We start from the raw sequence: 22863 nt of genomic DNA on the forward strand, positions 1-22863 counted from the left end.
AGAAAGAGAGAGAGTGTTGGGGTGCTCAAACTTCAGTTGTCGAGTTGAATTACAAGCTCAACCCCAATTGCTGCAGTGCGCGTGCGTGCGTGGATTTCATTGTCGACAGGAATAAAACACAATGTTGCGTGTTTCAAAAAAACACATTTTATATATTATATTACATCTCCCCAATTGTTTTCATAGTCTTTACCTCGTTGTCTGCCATTGACAAGGACAGACGTCCAATTCATGTACATTGGGAGATTGCCTGCGATTGTTCGTGTTTCCTCCGAATGGATTGGACGTCTTTTACTGTCCATGGCAGCCATTGAGTTCAATGATCACCTGCAAAAGTACCGATTCGTATATGAAAGGATGAAACACAAAGCCACTACGTATAACCTAAAAGCTAAAAAATCTAATTCCCAAGGTGTCACTTCACTTTGAATATAAGAGGTTTTGCCAAAATGAGGCGTTTATGCAGACGACTTCCATTTTTGGCTCTTAAAGGCATTTGGACAAACGTTACACGATTCTAAATATAACCACAATTGTTCAAGATGCCAGTCAATGATTGAAGATGACTTTCTTACTAAAAACACTTATAGTATCCCTTAATAAAGATATGTGACGTCATCTACAAAAACATTCACTCAAATAGTGGCTGTTCATTATTTGGAGGAGTCATTAAAGCAGGCATCGATTTTTCTTTTCAGCTCATTTTTCACCCCACAAGAACGAGCACACTTGAGCAACTAAATTCATTTGTTAAATATTTTTTGTAATGTGATTGCAGCTTTTATGGGCCTCAATAAAGACTCGAGCGTGGCACCTGGCAGTGAAAAAGCATTCAGCGTCTCAAGTTCTCCACAAGCGACGCCTGTTAATTCAAGTCAATGGAGTGCGTAAACCCTCATTAAATATTGAATGCGCGCAAATTAACCTGACTAAATTATCAGATGCAGTCATTTAGTTTGAGGAAGATCAAGTCTAGTAACTCTTCAGTGAAGTCAGCTATTTTTTTTATTTTTACAACAGTGGCCCCTAGTGGTTGGAAAATAAATCATCTCAATTCGTTTTGTATTGCTGGTCAAATTGGCTTCCGTTGACAACGATAGACTCAGAGGCGTGGCTTGTACCTTTTTACCGTACTTATTCGAGTACAAAGCGCACATAATTTGTGACTAATTGGTACGGTATAAAATTTAAAAAAAATAAACACTTTTTCTCAGCCCACACCAAGAATTGCACCGGTACTGTTAACTGGCAAATGCTGAACTCATGTCACCATAACAAAACATTTATTCATATGAACACAATTCTCAAATGGAATTTACAATTTTATATCCTTAAAGTCTAATTCATCATCATCATCATCATCATCATCATCATCATCATCAGATTCACCTGATGTGAATGCACCAGATGTTGCCTGCCCTTTTCCAAATTAAAGGTGCGTTCCCAACACGGCGTGCGAAAGGTCCCGATGCTCCTCCTCCTCGTCCTCCTCGGCAGAATCTTCCGAGCTGTTCACCACGGCGGCGCTCAGCGCGTGGAGCTCCTCCAAAACGCAAAGGAGCCTCTCTGCTGGCATAAAGACCAGTTAAAGCGGTCCCCAAGGAGACCGGAGTGCGGTAGGAGGAACCCGCTCGCTCACCTTCTGCTGCTAGTTTTGCTCCCGCCAAGCCGCTTTCCTGGCAAGCTTTTTCTCCTCCTTGGTCTTCAGGAGCAGCTACGTTCTGCTTAAGCGCCGTCGTAGCGGCTCGGGGGAAGTTGGGCTGGGAAACGGTAGCCTGGGGAACACGTCGTCTGTCCGGTTCTCCGAGGGTGGCGCTAAAAGTACGTTTTGTCCGACGGGTAGGAGCTCACCGGGAATCTGCGTGGATTCCTCTCAGCCTCCTCTGTCGGCTTTGCTTGGAGCTCTTTTGTATGCTGGCTTTGTGAAGATGGAGGTCCTCTCCAGTGCTCTTGTTTCCTAGCGACCGCTATTTCCAACTCTCGTAAGGTCCTAACTGTAAGATAACAAGACAGAGTTGTGCTGTACTGTACAGTTTTTTTTTACCATTTGTTTGTGTATCCATTAAAAAAATAATAACATCCTCATAAAGACCTGACGTACACTTCTACAGACCATCATATTAACATTTGTGCCCCTATTATTAAAAAAAAAAAACATCAATAAAGAAAATATTCAGGAGAGCACAATCAAAATCAGTCAAGTTGATAAATACCCAAATAAAATTGTCTTAACATTTTTCTTTTGATTTAAAGAAAATAAACATTAATGAAGAGAATTGCAGATTTAACTTTAAATTAAAAAAAATTGAATCAGCAAATATTTTTTGCATATTTTTTACTAAAAGAGAAAATGTATTTAGTATCCGTATATGACTGAAATGGCCTTGTAATCCTCCTACCTGCTTTGGTGTGCTCTTTTTTGACGGCGCTGAGTTGGGCCTCCATCTCTCGCAGCTTTTCCGCACAGCAGCTTTCCATTTCCGATAGCCGCTCTTGAAGCGCTGCACAATCCATCATTAAAAAAATGCTCAAGGTCAATATCACATCCAGTACATTGTCGCAAACGAGTTGCGTGTTTGCTTTTGGAAATTCTTTCAAATCGGATAAACTCCCCGCAGCGCACCCTGCTGGCCGCGTTCCTTCTGACTGAGCAGCCGAGACCGAAGCTCCTCCCGCGCGTCCTCGCTGCCTTCCAGCCTGGCCAGGACGTCCCGCAAGTTCTGCCCGAGCTCCTCCCCGCCGGCCTCGGCCTTCTGCGCCTGCTCTCGGCAGCGCTCCAGTTCTCCCCGCTGGCGCTCCAGCTTGCTCTCGTCTGCGGCGCGGCGCGCCAACGCAAAGCCAGAGCGGAAGCTCAATGACCCAAACGGCCCGTTTTTTGCTTCGAGCGGGACCTCACATTCTTCTTTCATATCCGCCAAGGCCTTGTCAATCAGCTGCGGGGTTTTTCGGAGCTCCCGCGCCAGCTGGCTTTTCTCCGTAGTCACCGCGCTCAGTTCTAGCTGCAGACTCCGGATGCTGTGGTGGAGCAGACAAAAAAAATTAAATAAACAGCAGCGGTAAGAAGAAGAGAAAGCCGTCGACGTGTATTTAACGAAGACCTCTCCGCTGCCTGCTCCTCTTGCGTACTGCTCTTCTGGACTTTGCGTAGCGCCATTCTTCTCACCAACAGAGCTGGGAAACCAAATCATCGGGTGGCGTCAGGTTGGAGGGAGCGAAACTCAAATCGGGGCCGGCTGGGTCACGGTACCTTGCAGCGTTTCCACTCGTCCGCTGGCGAAATTCAAGCGCTGGCTAAAAGTATTGAGTTTGGCTTGTGCCGCGTTCACGTCTGCCATTTTCCCACGAAAGGCCGCGTGAAAGCTGCGAGAGCAACGGGGTGAAAAAATATCAGCTGATTGCCGCTATATCCTCCCCAAATCCACGTGGATTGTCCTTTTAGTTCCCTCAGTGGAAGCCAATGAGTTCAAAAATAGATATATTATATACAAGATAAATCTTCATGAATTGAGGCGCTTTGTTTACCTGTGCAAGGCCTCTGTTGCCCTTTTGACCTCAGCCTCAGAGTTGAAACACTTTGCCTTCAATTCTTGGTGCTCTTTGCAGATCTGAGTCAAGTCTTGTTTCAGAGCCTGAGAAGAAAAACATGATGATTTATAAAAAAATAAATCAAAAAACAAACTCAGTAGAGGGCGCTCTGAAAGATATCAGATATCAAAGCTCCTGAAGATTTGGCAAAATGGCAAGTCCGATGGCGTACGCTCACCTCCTTTTGGACTTTCTCCTGGTCTAGCTCAGCGACCCCGGCATCGAGAGTGCGCCCGAGCACCGTGGCGCGATGCTGCTCCTCTTGCAGCCGTTGCTCCGCCACCCTGACCTAGAAAAGCCCAAATCGGTGACGCCGTCGCCGAGCCTTTTGGCCGAGCGTCATTGCCACACCTGGGCGAGATGTTTTCCTCTCTCGTCTCGCGAGCCGACGTCCTTCAAACGAAGCTGGACGCACATCTGGAACACCTTCTCCCTCCAGAGGTGAAGCACGAGAAGAGCGTCCGAGTGTTTGGCCAGAAGCGGCTCCGCCGAGGCCTGTCGGGACGCGTCAGCGGCTTCGGTGAACGCTTCGCCGGGAGTCCCTTCTCACCTTTTTCAGCATCTTCTGTTCTTGCAGCGAGACGATTTGACTCATGGCGTCGAGCCTGACGTTCAGCAACTCTGCGGTTTTTTGCAGCGTGGCTTTCTCTTTGTGGAGTCTCTGGAAAGTCATTCAATGGTGAACCTTCACGGACCGTGGTCACTTTTTCATGTTACATGACCATAACAGCCAAGACAAACTGACACTGGAGGACAGTTTCTTGCCAAGAGCCGTCACCATATTCAACTCCAGTTCTGAATTGAATGCTTGTATTGTCATTGACTACTTCTTATTTATTAGGCGGACTACTTATTTATTGATGACTTCATTATTATTTATTGATCGTCTGTTTGTTTGTTTGTTGTTGTTATTTGTGCACTTCACGGTGAAGCTTTAAATCTTATTATACTCGTATAATGACAATAACAGCATTAAATTGAATTCAACTCTTAGCTACTCTTTTTTTTAGATAATATGCGGTATTATTCACCTCCATGGCTTCACCGGATTGGTCCTTTTCTCCTTGGTGGGCAACCACTTGGCCAATGTAATTCCGGAGGCTGCGCAGAGTTGCCGATTGGGTGTCGTACGCCGTTTCCATTTTGCTGGAAAGTCATTAGCGACAAACAAACACCGTTCTAGTCAACAAAGCTGAATCCGACAGCCATCGAATGAAGCGTGGCACCTTAGATGTTCTTTCAAGTCGTCCCTCTCAGCAGACGCCTCCAATAGGTGGCTTTTTAGCTGCAGAACTTCCCGGCTCGCCGACTCCAATTGACTTTGCAGTTCGTCATTGAATTTTCGGGCCGTGCATAATTCCCCGTAGTGTTCCCCACGTAAGTGTCGCAGCTGATTGGAGAAGCAAATGGCATAGTGGAAGAATAAAATACTTTTGAGGAATGAAAAACTTTTGCTACCTCTTCCTCCTGCTTCTTCTGCCTCTGCTGCAATTTTTGGGACATTCTCAAAGACCTGTCTTCGGCGTCATCCGCTTGTTTTTGCATCGTTTCGGCCTTGAGGCGAGCTTCCGTCCTCATTTCTGCGACGACTTTCTCAGACTCGCTTTTCTGTTTTTCAAGCTGCAAAACACACACATTAAACGCCTTGAAAATTGCAAGAAAATCCAGACAAGTACAATTTATTAGCTATAAACATGGAGAGTTGAAGCGTCAGTTCCTCCCAGGTGATCGGAAGCAGCATTATTGTCAAAATGAAATGTTTGCTTAGAACATTACCTGCAACATTATTTTCTCCTTCTCACTATGGCAATTTTTAAGGTCCTCCTTCAGGTTGTTAAGATCACTTTTTACTTTGCTCATTTCTTGGCGCATTGTCTCCAACTCGTGACATTGCCTAAAAGTACAAAAATGGCATATTCTTAAAAATGGATTAATTTCAAGAGTGACAAATGTACTGTCTCTGCCTGAAAAGCTCCTTGTTGCTCATAAATACTATGACATACAGAATGGCGTGCTCTTATTTTGACATAAGCGCCTGAAAACCACAAATTGGTGAGTTGTGTGATCGAGGGCGTGCACTATTATTACTGGACTAAATTTCATATCCGCAGTCCTGTCGGTTCATTCATCCCCGCCCAGTCAAAATGGCAGCCAATGAGTTGTCGAGAAAGTGCCCCAAATATGCCCCAAAACCAAGAGAAACTGCCACGAAATCAACAGTCAACAGTCAGCAATCTTGAAACAGGAAGCACCAAATGAGAAGGAGGTCAATCGGACACGCAAGTAGCATAAAATGACAAGGAAGTGACGGTAAATGAAGTCATTGCCCGCTATCGACAATGGGAAATTAATCAATGCGAACATGCTCTATAAAACTGTAGTTGCTACCTGCTTATGGTGTCGTTTTTGATCGTAATTTCTTCCACGTATGTGCGCAGAGTTTCCTTCAGGGCTTCCATGGGTTGATTCAAGCGCTCAGCCTCCGCTTTCTGCCTTTGGCCCTCCAGAATACACTCTTCTTCTTCCCATCTGGAGCGCCGGTCAGTTCTCTCTTTGGATCTGCGTTAGAGCAAACGGAGCTCTTTGTGTCCCAGCTGATAATACTTGAGGAGATGGCACTGTGGGAATACCTCGTCCGTAAAGCTGACGTCGTCTCCTCGGGAGTTCTTCCACCTGCGCCGTTCCCCAGAATTATCGCGGCGCCCGGATTGGCCGTTGGCCGTGTCTGATGGGAACCAAGCCAAGCGTCCTTTGGTGAGGTTGTCAAGACTTTTGGCTTCATCCAGGAAATGCTTGGCTGCGTGCTCATGGACGCTCCAGAAGCCTGGAGACTTGAGGCAAAATGAGAAGGTGGAATAAGGTCGTCCTGGGGTTTCCCTGTGTACGTAACAGGAAATAAATGAGATACATACAAGTAAGCATTGAAATAATCACGCTCCAACTCATAAAATGGTACATGTTCCCAATTCCACTGTCAATAATAAACCGTTAACCGGACGCGTTAAATTCACGTCTTCATTAGCAATTCATTCCGTAATTGTGCATATTGTTAGGACTGGCTCAAATGACTTACCGAAAATGTCTGCTGAGGAAAAGTCGGTTGGAGTGTTTAGCTTTTCCTTTACACTTTTATATCCTTCCATTTTGTGTTCAGTTCGACTCATCAATCCGCCAGGAAGTCACTTATCGCTCTACTCCTGATATTTATCAACAACTAGCTAGCTAGCATTTCCTACATTTTAGAATAAGTATACACTAGATACGTACTTGAAAAATTCTACTTCATATGTGTCAGTTGTAGGACTCTGAATGAATATTTTCAACGGTAACGCCACATTTCGCGGTGCATTGTGGGTTTTTCCGACGATAGAAGTAGCGCGTAAACCCTGAGTTTAGCCTTGCGGGACGTAACACTAAAGTACTTTATACATACTCATGGTCTGTCACACGTTTAGTCTACAACATTAATATTTACCTCGTGTCTCGTAATACTGCATTTTCGAGTGGAACAATGCTATAGTATAGTATAACTGCTATTTCCTAAACGATTGTAACAACACAATTTACTTCCGTATTCCCAAAGGAGGCGGGGCAAACAGTTTGATGGACAGCCAATTATTAGCAAAACATGACAGGCAAAGGGAAATTGCCAAGTCATCCGTTTCAAACTGATAATGAACACCTACTGTTAAATGATAGTTAAAAAAGGTCTTTTATATCATAATATGCCCCTTAATTTGACCCAAATTACTTATATAAATCTCTAATTGTAGGCATTTTGATACTTGCATTAAAACACTGTCGCTACTTTGTGTGCTGCTAACCACTTTAGTCACTTTTTTTAACCTCACTTCATTTTTAATGTATATAAATGTTTTTATGATGACTTATTTATGTGTGAACTCTATGGTGAATCTTTAAATCTCATTGTACGTGTGTAATGACAATACAGGCATTCAATTCAATTCACTGCCTGCTGTTGGAAGTGTTTACACGACAGATACTTGTATCTGAGCTGGATTATGAGTTATGTCAAATTATTTTTGTAAAATACAATTTCCCCCAAAAAGTACTTGAATAAATATACATGAACAAAAGCGACTGGTTACTGCTCACCTTTGCTGGTAGTTGATGTTGCTTAGCGTTGTGCTCTGATGCTTTCATAAATATGTCACGGTACCCCCAACAGCTAAATTATAATCCTATAAATAATTAACCTCTCATATTTTTATACTCTGACATATCTCGGGGTGCCGTGTGCATCTGCAATGAAGAGGGCTTCATTATTTCTGATGGAAATCTCATAAAAGGAGTGGGATCAATGGATGCCCGTAGTTTCTCTGCATTTAATGTCACTCTTACGGTTACTGCGTTAAAAGTTATGCTTCACTTTGAGTTATTTTGCACAGGAATTTAATTGAAATTTCACATCATCAAATGGCCTTTTGGTGTGGGTAAAACAGGGGGAACTCACTACAGCAACGTCTTTGTTTAGATATGTGGGAAAAGTAAAATTCTTTCTTAGGCTTGGTAATAGATTAATATTCCTGAGAGAGCAAAGATGAATCAAAAGTGTGAATTGTGGCCTTGGTTAAAGAAAGATTGTTTTAAGAAAGTGGAGAATTGGAAGCCACTCAAGCAATCCAGCAATCAAGGACAAGACTGATGCTTATTAGGAAAGTAGCCAAATTATACATTAGGGCTTTTTCCTTCAAGACTCTCTCATGTGCCCCTGATCAATCTCAGGTGTGGCCCTTTAACTGAGTATAAAATATACTTTTTGGTTCATGAAAAGGAACCCTTTGGCCAGATTTGAAAGCCATCAATGGCAACTGACAGTTCTGCTGGATTTCCAGCAGCAAGGCTAAACGGTTGCTATTCTTTTATTTCTTCCAAAGATTATTCTGGATGCTAGATTGCCTTTTGCTGTTGCATTGCAAGGAAATACAGTTGGCTTCTCCTCCTTTAAATCCCCCACCGCATCCCAGGGGAGCCTAAGAAGCTCCTTTTCTGATTTCATTATTATATTCCAGGACTGCCCCTGGGTCTTCTCGCCGCCAAATGTGCAACGCAGCACAATACTGCATTTATTCCCCACCGTGGAAGATAATTTAAGCTTTTGGATGCATTTTTAGAGGTTTTGCCCCACTGAAGCTTTTCTCTTGAGCCACAAATGGTCCACTTTGAGTGTGTGGACTTGCCTTTCCATGAGAGGAACGCCTACATTAAGGAATTGGAGACAGCTTTGGCTGCTTAAGGTTCATTAGGGTAAAGATGCCACGGTTCATTGACTGATCCGCCACCAATTGATCTTCCGTTTTCATTGTCGGCCAATTGTTCACACACATTTTTATGATCATTTGTGTTCCAATTGAAAAAGAAAAAAGGAGGAAACCAGCAAATAGAACCAACTCTCATTGTAATCATCTTTATAATGACCAAGCGCTCGTTAAAATCGCTCCAAAGCAAGCAAAAATGAACGGAGTAATATGAACTAATAGTTGTTGACTATACTTATTTATGGATTATTGATTTGTGCACTTCATGGCATTCAATTCAATTGAATTCATTAATAGCGCAAGCTTTTTTTTTAGATTTCCCGCATAATTCAGATGATGATTTTCCCTCCTTAAGCGTAATATTCATTTCTTCACCTCAGCTCCATCTCCGTCAACAAGTCACGAGTCGAAATGACGCTCCCGTGCCATTGACGGTAATAGACGTCCAAATCCGAGCATCTTTTAAAGGGAGGTCTGGTCCATTCAAGGGTCCCCAGTGTGCCCCCCGGTGTGCCCTCGGTGTGCCCCCGATGGGCTGACGCTTGCTGAAACGGGATTTTGTGGGCCGCAATCTAATGCGCCGTCGTCTCCCGGCGGTCGCCTAGCAACGCTTGGCCAGTGGGCGCCGTGGAGAGAGATCGAGCTGGAGCTCGTCGGTCGGTCGGTCGGTCGGTCGGTCGTGGGCGCTCCATTAAAACCTTCGGCGCTCCTGACCTTGGCGTCGTCAATGCGCCAAGGGCACGAAGCGGGGAGCCGTGCGATGTGAGCAAAACATCTGCTGGCCCTGGCTCGCCGATCGCCGAGAGAAAAAGACGGCCATTGGCGTCTCGTCGCCCGAGCGAGCGATGCGATGATGGACGACGTGCACGGACGGCGCGCGTGACGGCGGGTGGACGAGAAAGCAGGTGAGCTAGCACCGTCATTTCGCTTTTCTTACCTACATGTATTGCTTCAATTAAAAAAAAGACAAATCAATATTCATAAGGCGCGCTTTTAAGCTTGCCATAATGTGCACCTATCATATTTGGGCCGTGGCTCGTTTCCCCGTGATGGATCCGGATCATTGCATTCATTAAAAAATTAAAAAATGAATAAATAAACGCACCAAGATGCATTTTATCCCTCACGTATCGTCCAATGCATCGATTCCCAAATATTGTCTTGGCTCTGCTCATTCGAGGAGGTATTCGCTTCAGACGTGCACATGTCAAATGACAAGGGCATTGGCAGTCCGGTGCTGGTTTTCGGACATTACGTGACATTTCTACTGGTCGCGGAGTTCCCAATGAGTAAGCCATGGTCACCATTTGTCTGGCAATTAGAATAAAGCCTTGGAGTTCCTCTTTAAAGTGAAATCGGGTCGATCCTAAAGGGCGATTTGGATTAGTGCTGGGCAATATGGGGGAAAATATTTCACCGTTTCAATTCAGGATGCACACTTTCATATAATTGACTAATTTGACAGAGAAAAAAGTCATCTCAAAAAGTTCATCATGTCAGGTGTGGCAAACCATTTTGCCTGTTTTGTTTTATTGACGCACCATATGTTTGTGTTGGGTGGTGATTTATCACCCCCCCCCCCCCCCCCTTGGGTGCTGATTTGAGTATACATACAGTGTATTTGTCATAGATATTCCAATTGACGATGGAATGAATTCATCCCGATACATTAAAGGTTACATTTAAAACAACAATGCAATACTAGTAAAAGATACATTTGGCCCTTTGTATGCAGTTAAGCCAGGGCCCCCAAATGCAAATACCAATCATTAGTATGATACATAAACATCTGACGTCGACATTTCTTAACCTATATTTAGTGTACAGAAAAGAATAGTTTATGGAAAGCCATTTCTTGAGTTATAGGCAAATAAACACTTTCACCCGGTAACTCGCCTCGACGGCATTGCTGGACAAAGTGCGTAAACTTCAATGGCTCCCTTTAATGATATAGCCACAAAGACCCTGTGGACATGCGTCCCCCCGATGTCGAAGCCGCGACGTCACCGTTTGCGTCGGGTCTACAGCTAACGTAACACGGCCACGATGTATCAAATAGAAATAGAATACAAAGGGAAGGGTGTCATGTTTAATGCAAAGAGGAAGCGCTTGCTCGGCTTAACAATTCATATTATGGCTTTTGATCGAGTTGAAAACAACCCACCGAGTCGGGTCGGTGCCGCGACGTTTGAGGGTTTCCTTTGCGTTCAAATGACGTCCCGACCAATTATCGTCAAGCGGAGAGATTCTACTCATTTGCCGGGATAAATCATCTTGGCTTGGGATTTGAACGTACGCCACAAGGCTTGTTGAGACCCCGCCTTAATTAGCGGGAAGGAATGTTAGCGCCACCGTAAGCGTCGCTGTTAGCGTCACCGTTAGCGCCACCGTTAGCGCCACCGTTAGCGCGCCTCCATGACATCGCCGTGGCGCGCGACAAAGAGAAACTGACCAGCATTATAAAAAGTTGCGTGCTGCGTGATGTGATTTGTAAACAGCGAGAGGAAGTAGCACGCACTATTCTCTGGCTAATGAGTTGATCCTTTTGGGAGGCCCAAATTGTCTCGCCTTTAGCCCAAATAGGTTTGGCGGTGGGAAAACGAGCCGCTTCGCAGCAGCAGCCTTTCGCCGTGCTGGAGGCAGAACTCGTCAATAAATTTGATTAGGTTAACAAGCTTGTTTTTGCCGCCTTCATTGACGAGCCGGCGAGAAGACGACGAGCTCGCCGTTAGCGTAGGCTAAAGGGAAGGCTACGTTGTCAGTCAAGGAGCATTTAGGCGGCTTTTCTTGATCAAAATGACGTTTCAAATGAATAGGAAAGGATTTTCAGCGACAGTTTAAAGTATACATTTTATGTTGCTATTTTTGATCATGCTAGGAAGAAGTTTAAAAAACAATTGTAACCCTTTCTAGTCTTTTTTTCCTCCCTGCTTTTGCCTTATTGATTTTTTTCTTGTGTTTTTAACATTAACCGGCCCAAGATGGCATGCTGGTTCCAACATTGCAAAATATATTTTGGGTTTTTGTTTTAATGAAAGAGATTTTGGATTCCACCCTCAAAGATGAGTTAATAACAGTAAGCAAGCAAACCATGTTGCCCAATGAACTCATTCCAAGTTCTTCTGCGATCAATACGACACTAAAACCTGAAATACTTTCTTGTCAAGTCGATCGATGAAGTTTAGTTTATCATTTTTACTAATGTATTAGACTTAATTGAGACCAGTTTGGGATGACGCATCCCAAAATGAGTTAAAAAAGGAGTGGGACATAAGTAGTAGTATTGTTTCGCCTATTGTAATCGATCATGGAGATTATTTGGACCTTCCATGATACGACTTGGTTCGTAACTATATTGAGGTGATTTTCTGTCTCATCAGATCGGATCAGTATCTCACCCGGAAAATGAGACGAGGCGACGGCCCATATCCGGCTCCGGCGTATTTCGCTTTTCCAGCTCGTCGCATCTGAAAGCAGAGTGAGCCATGTCCGTGTGACAAGTCCAGCGCGAAAGGGCCTCCCGATTGGCGGACACCAGCGAGTGCGTTGCCAGCGTCGCGCCAGGATACCCGCGCCATGTGGCCGGCTACGTTTAAAGACCATCTGCTGCCCGCGCGCCCGCTCTGGCAGCCAGGGGGCGCCGCCGCCATCGCCCACTGCGCTCTTCTCTGGTGGATCTTCTGCTCCCGCTGGTCGTCGGGCGAGGGCACCAGCCAAAAGTTCTACCCGACGGTCACCACCCAGTTGGGAAAGCTGCGAGGCCTGAGGGTGCCCGTTCCCAGCGAGGTGCTGCGGCCCGTCGACCAGTACCTGGGGGTCCCCTACGCCGCCCCGCCAGTGGGAGATAAACGCTTTGCGCCCCCGGATCAGCCGACCGCTTGGTCGGGCGTCAGGAACGCCACCCACTTCATGCCGGTGTGCCCGCAGAACATCCACAGCACGGTGCCGGAGATCATGATGCCCATCTGGTTCACCTACAACTTGGACACGGTGGCGTCGTATATCCAAGACCAGAGCGAGGACTGTTTATATCTCAACATCTACGCCCCCACCGAGGAAGGTGAGTCCACGTGTCTCGGTCGTAGGGTCGAGAGTTGGCAACGGCTGGATCCTCGCTGCGTGTTCTCCCCGGGCTTGCGTGGCTTTTCCTCCCACATCCCAAAAACGTGCATGCTAGGCTAATGCTAGGCTAAATTGTCTCTATCCATGGGCGCCAATTGTTGTCCTTGGTCAACTCGGGCCTTGCAATTGGCTGGCCAGCCATTCGGGGTGTCCCCCGACCGGTGACCGAAGTCAGCTGGGATAGGTTCCAGCACCCCCCGCGACCCTAGTGAGGATAAGCGGTTGGGAAAGTGACTGAATAATTCCGTGGTGAAGCTTATTCTCAATGAAAAGACATTTTGCGTGGAGCGCATTATTATAAGTGCGCAGTACATTGAAATCCAATAGAAGAGTTGAAGATGTCGGCTTTTACAACGATAAATGACTGCAATAAATCCTAGCGGGCATTTTCCGCCAGCCAGTATTTTTTTTCCTGCACGGTAGCCCTCAAGATGAAACAAAAAAATAATAATAATAACAGCGGAGAGCGACCACCTCTGTGTACCTTTCCCATTAAATTTCAATAGAAATGATCATGATGTTGAAATCCACTAAAAAATGCCAGTCCATTGTATTTTTTAAAATAAATGAATTAAAATGTAAATGTTTAATATGAATCATTTAGGTTTATATACTAATAGTTGGCAGAAATGATTTTTTAATCATGATTTAATTCATAGCTTGTTCATACTATGTTATTTATAAGTGAAATTGAACTTGATTTGAAATAAATTGCATTGTTTAGAGCTTCTTCACGTCAACATTTAAAAAAGATTTGAATGCAAATGAAGGGTTAAATATTCCGGCAACACCACTCACTTGCCTTTCTGCAAACCCAATTCAACCTTTTTTGTATTTGTGGAACAACGTCTTTGTTCCGACAGGCCGTCTTTTGGGGGCCAATTAGCCAAGTTCCCCAATCTGTCCTCCTTTAACATTTACTCTTGCGGAGGGAACATTTTGTTTCCAGAATATATTAAAAGGGCAGCTTTGTTGACGGTGGATGGTTAAAAAAAAAAAAAATCGAAGAAAAATCTTTCCCTTTTCAATCCACCAGGTCAAACTGGTCGCCAGCCAATCGCAGGGCGCCATGAGACAAATGACCGTTACTCATATATGGCGACATTACACTAACAGAGTTGGGCGATGTCGGCAAAAAAAAAGCCAGCATTCAGTTGACGGAACGCGGCCGCGTATCTTTGAGCGGCTTCGCTGCTTCGGTTGCCTAGCAACAGCACACAAACAGCTTGACAGGTAACCGTCCAAAATGGTGCGCCCCACATTTAATGAGGCTGCCATTCTAGTCTGCCAATTTAAGATCTCCTCACCGCATATTTGTGTCTTATTTAGCTTCAGAAAGCACACAACACGTCGCCCTCGTATACGTCATATGCCTTCAAGTGATCAAATCATGTGATCTTTATTCACCAAAAGTACAAAATGATAATAAAGGACTTTTTCAGTTCAGCATCGAAGAGGCGCCTGCTATTATAGACAGTCCAATAAGTATAAAACATATTTTATGATAAGACGATAGGTGTTGAAAGCTTTTGAAGCAGTCAAGATAAATTGGACGTCTATGGCCATCAACGACACCCAAAGAGCGGATCTTTCTTTGGAACTTTGGAGTGTATTATAGCATGTTTTGTGCCACGAAAATGGTCAAAGGCCCACGCACAGACGCTATCGGCTCATCGTTTAAACCTAAAAGAACAGCGCAAAGACGTATAGTACATCAATGGAGTTTACATCATTAGTACACGGGGAGCCGTGTGTGGAAAATTACCGGGAAGAGGATGGCCGGCCGGCCGCTATTTCTGCCAAAAAGCTTCTTCTTTTTTTCCTGTTTCCATTCTATTTGCTTCGCTGGACAGCATATCGAAAGGGGAGCAAACCACCAAACACACACACACACACACACACACACACACACACACACGCACTTAATTTAAATCTTTTTTTTGTGGATTGCAGGGAGCCAGCACAAGAAAAAAGGGGCGTCCTTTTCTCATGTTGAGACTCATATATCAGAAGGTATTCTTTTTATTGCTCTTTCTATCCCTTGATGTATGGCTGTTCAAAGTGTGTTCTCCAAAAGTCTTTTATTCATTTTCCACTTGAGTTCTACAAGGCAATTTATGTCCAACTCCAGCTCAGAATCATTACGTTCAAATCGCACACGCCCAAGGCGACATTAAAGGCGTCGCGCGTTCGTGTAATATCAAGTCTTAAAAGCGTACGTCAGCCGGCCGAGGCTCGGATCAAATCAATACTCCATTTTGCTATTTGACTGTATAACTACCAAGAGTGATTCCACATGCTAAAGTCGCTAACGGTGCTAAAGGAGAGTCCAATTCGTACACTTGTATTTTTGTTTATTGTGGTGCTATTTTTCAAACTATAAATCTTCGGCCCGGGCTTGCTTGGAAGCACTTTTTTCCCCTCCAATCTGTAAGCATACTTCATAACGCACATTTTAATGGAGCTCGTAACTCTTTCGGCGTCATCGACAACGGTAGACGCGGCTCCGGAGCCACCCGCGGCTCGCCACGTCCCTCCGCGGACGAGGCTTTTACCGAATGGGTGTCCGATCCGTTCTAACATCTGTCCGCGTCGGCGCTAGCCTAGCCAAAGAGGCGCCTGTTTGTTTTTTGTTGTTGTTGCACTCACCGTGTCTTGACCTTCCAGATATAAGGGACTCGGAAGCTCGACCCGTGATGGTCTACATCCACGGAGGCTCCTACATGGAAGGCACCGGCAACACCATGGACGGAAGTGTGCTGGCCAGCTACGGGAACGTCGTGGTGGTCACGCTCAACTACAGAATTGGAATATTAGGTGAGGAAAACATCTCATGAGAACGTACATGGAAGAGATGGTTCTAGTGCCTTCTCGTCTCGGGTTTAGCATTGAAAAGCCGTGGTGGTGTTCCGGGACCGGACTGGGCAAAGTCAGTAACCCCATGGATTGTTTTGGTCTGGGTGCGCTAGGCTTCCTGAGTACCGGAGACCAGGCGGCCAAAGGAAATTACGGCCTCCTGGATCAGATTCAAGCTCTTCGCTGGATCAGCAAGAACATCGGCTACTTTGGAGGGGACCCGGGCCGGATCACGGTTTTTGGATCCGGAATCGGCGCTTCCTGCGTCAGCCTGCTGACGCTATCCCACCACTCCGAAGGTAGCCAGCCGCTCTTGTCAGAAGTTCACGATAGATGAGACCGAGCCTTGGGCTAGTTAGAGCTCAGCAATGGGAATGCCATGTTTTTTTTCTTCTTCTGCTCTCCTCATCTCATACATCACAGCGCATTATCCATCTATAGCAGGGGTGGGGAACCTTTTTGACGAAGAGAGCCACAAACAATTCATATTTTCCAATGTTATTCCTTGTGAGCCATACTACCAATTTAAAAGTCAAAATACATACATGTAAACGAGTGCCTTTTCAATTTTTATTGTAATTTCACCACTTTAAAGTGGAAAAAACTGAATATTTTTTTAATCGATTCTTATGCTGTTGCTAATCAATGAGAGGATGCATTCCAGAAGAGTCTACTACAAAAAAAACGAAGATTAAAGCAGTTCTAGATGTAATATCTCAGTTCTGCCACCAGTAATTTCCATATTTTAGCTCACAGGTTAGCAAAGAGCCAGATGCACCCGTCATAAGAGCCACATGTGGCTCCCGAGCCATAGGTTCCCTACCCCTGATCTATAGGTATCAATATACGAAATAGAAGATTTTTAAATGGCATTTCTGGAAAATGTCAATGTCCTTGCCGCTGTTGGCATCTTTTGCCAAGGATTTGTGCCCACGATCTTGCCTTTAGTTGTCTCATTGGAAACTTATGATTCTGACTCATTGACCTCAAATGAATATTGAAATATGACCTTGGCTATAAACAGCAAATATTGGATATTTGTAGCAGTATAGTATAGCTTTCTGGTTGTTATTTTCAGTGTATTGGAAATCTGTAGGTGACCTCATTTTGAAAACATTGGCTTAAGTGTGTGCGTATTTCACGACTTGCGACAGCGAGAGACGCGGCGGCGGCGGCAGCGGGCGGGCGTCCTCTCGCTGGAGCTGTCCAGAATCACAAGGAGGGCCGCAATGGCGTTTCGTCAATGCCATCCTCAGAGGCTGCGGCAAGCGCCTGTGAGCTTCGTGAGCTTCGTGAGCTCGGTGAAATCTCCGCTCGCTGCAGCCGGCGCGTGGCGTAAAGGCCCGGAGAGCATTTTAAAGCACATCTGATATTCACTGGCGCAAAAAGCCTTCATAACAGACGTTGTTCATCCAAGCGACAGATGCGCATCATTAGCATATTCAAGATACGTGTCTGCTGCGTGTGGGGGACACACCAAACTAAGACGGAGGCGTTGCTTAGCCAGTGAAATTTCCACAAAGTGGCTCGCGGATGCATCGAAATGAACGCGGACGCGGCCTACGCCGCTCGTTAGAAGCACCATCAAAGATTGGGAGACCTCAGAATGTGGCCGAGAACTGACGGAGGGAAAAGTTGCCTCTGCCGTGGCCAAACAACTGATCATGACCTCCTGCGTGCGACGGCGGTGGCCAGAGCGTGTGAATCAAACACGGGGATGGACAGAGTGATGTAGTATTGTTATTGACATCATTAAAATGAACACGACAGGGCCATCGTTCTTTCTTCCGTATCGACTTGGGGGTTCCGATCGGAGAGGCCCAGCCGTGACTCTTTCGACGCCATTGACGATGGCAGGTGGCCGCCATCTTGGCTGACTACCGAGCAGATGGAGATAGTGTTTCGAAAGGAACGGCTGTGGGAGGTGGAAAAAAATCGGAGAAGTGAAAAGTGTACTCGCATCTGAAACTAGACGGGGGCTCCGTAGTCAGCACGTTCGACTGCCACAGTTATTTGCTGTAGAACACCCTATTGGGGCAGCCAAGCTTTTTTAGTCTTTTTCCTGGTTTGAAGTTGAAATTCTGCCAACCACAGCTGTTCTGATTTTGCCAAAGATTTCATGTTGTTGTCTCCCCCCCCCATCCATTTATCCAATTCATTTCTTTTCCGGTCTATACAGATTGGAATTCCATTCTATTTTAGATCTCCATTTTATCGCTTCCTTTCTCTAATCGTGGATGGCAATCACTTAAATACGGACAGAGTGTCCTTCCATTTTTTTAGTTTTTTGTTGCTGCCAAATGATTATGCAAGTGGCTGGCGCAGAAGAGATAAAAGCAGCACTAACCACGGTTCCTTTGGCTCCGTCTTTGTCTGGGAACGTCTCCCCGTCCCAAGGTCTGTTCCACCGAGCCATCATCCAGAGCGGCTCGGCGCTCTCCAGCTGGGCCGTCAACTACCAACCGGTCAAGTACACCCGCACGCTGGCCGAGAGAGTGGGCTGCAACGTCCTGGACACGGTGGACATGGTCTCTTGCCTGCAGAAGAAGAGCGCCAAGGAGCTGGTGGAGCAAGAAATCCAGCCGGCCCAGTACCGCGTGGCTTTCGGGCCGGTCATCGACGGCGACGTGATCCCCGACGACCCCGAGATACTGATGGAGCAGGGCGAATTCCTCAACTACGACATCATGCTGGGCGTCAACCAGGGCGAGGGCCTGCGCTTCGTGGAGAACGTGATGGACCTGGAGGACGGCGTGTCCGGCAGCGACTTTGATTTCGTGGTGTCCGACTTTGTGGACAGCTTGTACGGCTACCCGGAGGGGAAGGACACGCTGAGGGAGACCATCAAGTTCATGTACACCGACTGGGCCGACAAGGACAACCCGGAGACCCGGCGCAAGACCCTGGTGGCCCTCTTCACCGACCACCAGTGGGTGGAGCCCTCGGTGGTGACGGCCGACCTGCACGCCCGCTACGGCTCGCCCACCTACTTCTACGCCTTCTACCACCACTGCCAGAGCCTGATGAAGCCCGTGTGGTCCGACTCGGCGCACGGGGACGAGGTGCCTTACGTCTTCGGCGTGCCCATGATCGGCCCCACCGACCTGTTCCCCTGCAACTTCTCCAGGAATGACATCATGCTGAGCGCCGTGGTCATGACTTATTGGACCAACTTTGCCAAAAGCGGGTGAGTGAGAGAGCAAAGAGACCTCCATAGATCCTCCCTTGTTAAATGGTCCCCTGGCGCCTTTTATTTACCCGAGGCCTTCAACCTTAACGGGCGCTACTACATCACCCTGATTAAAAGACTGTAGCGTTCGCCAGGAAGTAGCGTGCTTAATTAAGCCCGCTCTTCACTCTTACTGTCATTCTTGCGGCCTCGTCTTCCCTTCTTAGTTAGTTAGTTCCCGAGCCCTACTCTGATAACGGAGGTTAAGAAGTGAGAACAGGAACAGGACAGAACAGGTCAGGGCAGGTCTGCGAAGGTCAGGGCAGGACAAAAGAGCCCAGAACAAGAGTAGGAATGGCCGTGGACAGCAGACGATTCGAACAAGAACTGACAAATAGACAGACGTGGGTTGACGAGGCAATTGGAAACACCTGGTTGACCCCAAAGTCAGGTCACACAGGGGGAAAAAGCCAAGACTGGAAAAAAAAAGTCAACAGCACACAATTGGGTATACGATATCACTTCTACTCCCAAGTCAAAGTCCCTTTTGAATAGTACAAAGACAATGAACTTACTTAACCAAATAGCAAACGTAGGCTAACGTGTAGGTGTAGCGCATCAAGGGAGCACAGAGCCCGTCGAGTCAGTGGCGTTACCCAATCACAATCCTACTTTCAAGCTCAGAAATGATGGCACAAGCGCTCCCAAAATATTGATAAAATGAGTATACTCACTTGTATGTGATGAGTTCCCATTTTCTGGCTCTTTTTTTCAGGGATCCCAACAAACCGGTACCCCAGGATACCAAGTTCATCCACACCAAGGCCAACCGCTTCGAGGAGGTGGCCTGGTCCAAGTACGACCCCTACGACCAGCTCTACCTGCACATCGGCCTGAAGCCTCGCATCCGCGATCACTACCGCGCCACCAAGGTGGCCTTCTGGAAGCACCTGGTCCCCCACCTCTACAACCTCCACGACATGTTCCATTACACCAGCACCACCACCAGGGCGTCTCTGCTGGACCCCACCCAGTCCGCCGGCAAGCGATCCGGCGGCGGCGGCACGGGCCGGCCTCCCGCGTCCACGGGCCTGAACGGCGGCCACGACGACGACGACGGCGGGAGGGAGATGGGTCCCCTGATCATGCCCAACCCCAGAGATTACTCCACGGAGCTGAGCGTGACCATCGCCGTGGGGGCCTCGCTGCTCTTCCTCAACGTGCTGGCTTTCGCCGCCCTCTACTACCGGAAAGACAAACGCAGCCGGCAGGAAAGGTTGCAGCAGCCCAGCCCTCAGTGCGACGGCAAGGGCAACAACGCGGCGGCGGTGGCGGCGGCGGCGACGTCGTTGGCGGACGACAGCCTGTCCAGGAACCAGTGCGAGGCCCTCCGCAACCCCATCCACCTGTCGCCCAGCCTGAACTACAACCCGAGCCAGCGACGCGCCCCCGACGACATCCCGCTGATGACGGCCAACAACATCAGCACCATCCCCAACTCGCTGATGGGTCTCTCCAACATGAGCCCCTACAGCACCTTCCCGGCCGGCTACAGCTCGGCGGGCCTGCCCGGCACCCACTCCACCACGCGGGTATAACCCGTCGGACGGGCCGACGGCAAAAAAAAACGCGTCCGCGCCGAGCTCTACTCGGGGAGGTTTACATCAAATAGATTCGCAAATGAGTTTTTCTTTTTGTCCGGCCAGCTGCTTTTGGGCTCACTTTCATACTGGCGTCAAAAAGAAGACCAAAAATCTGATTGGGTGGCATTTTGGAACTTTGACTGGGAAGAAGCGATAAGGACATTTGTACCGTTGGATTTGTACGAGGAGCTCTTTCTTATGATATCTCTGGTGGATCCGTTGGAGACGAGACGTTGGAGAAGCGGAACTCGGCGGCGGTGGGCCTTGCAACAACTATCCACCATTTTCTACATGTTTCCCATTGCTTCTTATGAAGACTTTTGTATTTTTATCGCCGTTCTTTTCAAATAGCGTTCATGGAATTCAATGGAAGCTTTCTCTTAGAATATGAACTGTACATAAGGTGAGTGACTAGGTGTCTCTGTTACACACACACACATGCGTATACACACACACACACACACACACACACACACACACACACAAACACATATACCCTGTATTTACCATATGTTTTCTGAAATGTAAATTAGCCAAAAAATAAGTTTTGAATATGTAGTGATGTGTAATTTATTCTAGTATATTTGGCTTTCCCCGCTACTTTTTCCCCTTTCAACTTTTCCTCATTTTTGCCCAAGTCGTCGGCCATCCCTCTCTATCCAAACGGATTGGACGCCACTTTAAGCGTCAGCTCTGCTTTACTAGGGAAAAGTTTAGGCTCGAAATGCGTTTTGCTATTCTAACAGCCTTTTCTTTTGGGCTTTGCTTGTTTGTACAGATGAACATTTTCTGGCTCTTTCTTTCTTTCTTAATACGCTGGACTCTTTCAAAAGTCACTTGTCATTGTATGTATAACCCATTGATTATTAGCATTTAAAGCTACGGGTGGCTAATTCTCAAAGTAGTTTGGACGTAGCGACGTCTACGTTAGCTTCTGTTTTCGGATGGACTTTAGGATTTTCATTCTTTCAGCCGATCGTCATGTGATTCAAGCTATTAAAGACATTTTTTCCAACTAAAGATGGATTTCGTCATTTCGCCAATGTCGATATACGTTTGGGATCGTGTTTACGTTGTGGTCTTTCATTTTCCAGCTGCCGTACACACTTTGCTTTGCTCAATATTTAAATAATGGCAATATGGACTTTTTCTATTGCATGCAGAACAGCTATTTGACAATAGCAAAATAAAGGCTTTTAATATGACTTCAAGTCATTCTGTGTCAATCAAAATGGCATCATAATAACAAAGTACTTTTTTTCCTCTCCATTTCAAATGAATAAAAACGAATATTTAGATTTGGATGTTTTTTTCTTTCAGATAGTTTTAAATAGCTTTTTTTCTTTTTAAATATTTTAAATAAATATAAAAAAGGAAAAAATAATATTGACCGTCTTTTTTCCTTTTTTGGATTGGGAAATAAAAACGGCAAAAGAAAAAATAAAGAAGTGGCATATATTTCCTGGTTTATTTTGAATTGAAAATACATCCAAAAGTACCTCTGTAAAATCTTTTGCATTTTTCACCCTAAATTTTTACCCAACGATCATTGCATTCCTGCCATTTTACTGCAACGGCCTACTTTTCTACTCTTAAGTCAAAGTGGGTGCGCCCCAGCGACGAGGGTGCCGGAGCTGATGTAGACCATGTCGCGGATGACCTCAATCCAATCACTCGACCGCCAACTCATGGCAGACGACACAAAAACTCCATTTTGTTGACGATGTCGCCATAAAAGAAGCACGGCACGGAGCCGGCTTCCAAAGTCTTCCATTGGTCGGAATCGAATTGAATTTGAGATTTCAGCGATGTGCTCCAAAAGGAATGGAAAAATGAGATAAGGAGCTCCTCTTCCCCCCAAAAAGAAAAAAAAATAAGGGGAGCACAGCACAGTGTTGTGTCCACTTCCACACTGGAGCCTTTGTACCCAACCCGGCCGGCTTTGACATGAACTGGGTCAAAGCAGGGAGGGAGGCCGGCAGCTGGACCTGAACCACTGTCAATGTCACCTTTGTTAGGCCACTCCATCGGCGGCATTTCTGCGCCTTTGGCGACCCGCGATGGCGCGCGCCTCTTATCCCAAAGCCGACGAAGACGGCGAGGGAAACCGACCCGAAGCTTCCCTTGGTCTCTTTACCTTAAAAGCAGTCCATCTGCAAACAAAAAACAGAATGTGGCAACAACGCCAAGTGGTATCTATCATCCCTTT

The 22863-nt window shown here is 46.3% G+C and overlaps 2 protein-coding genes across 5 annotated transcripts; one reads left to right on the plus strand and one right to left on the minus strand.

Moving 5' to 3' along the window:
• Positions 1 to 193: 193 nt before the first annotated feature.
• Positions 194 to 7198, minus strand: cchcr1 (coiled-coil alpha-helical rod protein 1). Of its 4 annotated transcripts, none has more exons than XM_077591444.1 (19): positions 6659 to 7176; positions 6216 to 6462; positions 5974 to 6144; positions 5362 to 5479; positions 5044 to 5205; positions 4812 to 4975; positions 4617 to 4731; positions 4136 to 4246; positions 3937 to 4080; positions 3764 to 3874; positions 3523 to 3629; positions 3248 to 3360; positions 3099 to 3171; positions 2624 to 3015; positions 2400 to 2501; positions 1852 to 1994; positions 1640 to 1775; positions 1390 to 1566; positions 194 to 327 (listed from the first exon to the last, which is right to left on the minus strand). In XM_077591444.1, exons 1-18 carry the CDS (start codon positions 6747 to 6749, stop codon positions 1430 to 1432), a joined length of 2637 nt encoding a protein of 878 aa, XP_077447570.1. In that variant the 5' UTR covers positions 6750 to 7176; the 3' UTR covers positions 194 to 327; positions 1390 to 1429. The 4 variants fall into 4 exon arrangements, with proteins under 4 accessions (XP_077447570.1, XP_077447572.1, XP_077447571.1 ...); XM_077591446.1 differs by lacking the exon at positions 194 to 327 and having other exon boundaries at positions 1262 to 1566; positions 2624 to 2812; positions 2897 to 3015; positions 6659 to 7175; XM_077591445.1 differs by lacking the exon at positions 194 to 327 and having other exon boundaries at positions 1262 to 1566; positions 7061 to 7198.
• A 2268-nt stretch (positions 7199 to 9466) lies between these two features.
• On the plus strand, positions 9467 to 20741 carry nlgn3b (neuroligin 3b). Its single transcript, XM_077591447.1, has 7 exons — positions 9467 to 9769; positions 12245 to 12924; positions 14940 to 14999; positions 15654 to 15803; positions 15956 to 16141; positions 18240 to 19029; positions 19787 to 20741. The coding sequence occupies exons 2-7, from the start codon at positions 12441 to 12443 to the stop codon at positions 20607 to 20609; spliced, it is 2493 nt and encodes an 830-aa protein (XP_077447573.1). The 5' UTR covers positions 9467 to 9769; positions 12245 to 12440; the 3' UTR covers positions 20610 to 20741.
• Positions 20742 to 22863: the final 2122 nt, after the last annotated feature.

Source organism: Stigmatopora argus, chromosome 22 (assembly GCF_051989625.1).
Source record: "Stigmatopora argus isolate UIUO_Sarg chromosome 22, RoL_Sarg_1.0, whole genome shotgun sequence".
Lineage (NCBI taxonomy): Eukaryota > Metazoa > Chordata > Actinopteri > Syngnathiformes > Syngnathidae > Stigmatopora > Stigmatopora argus.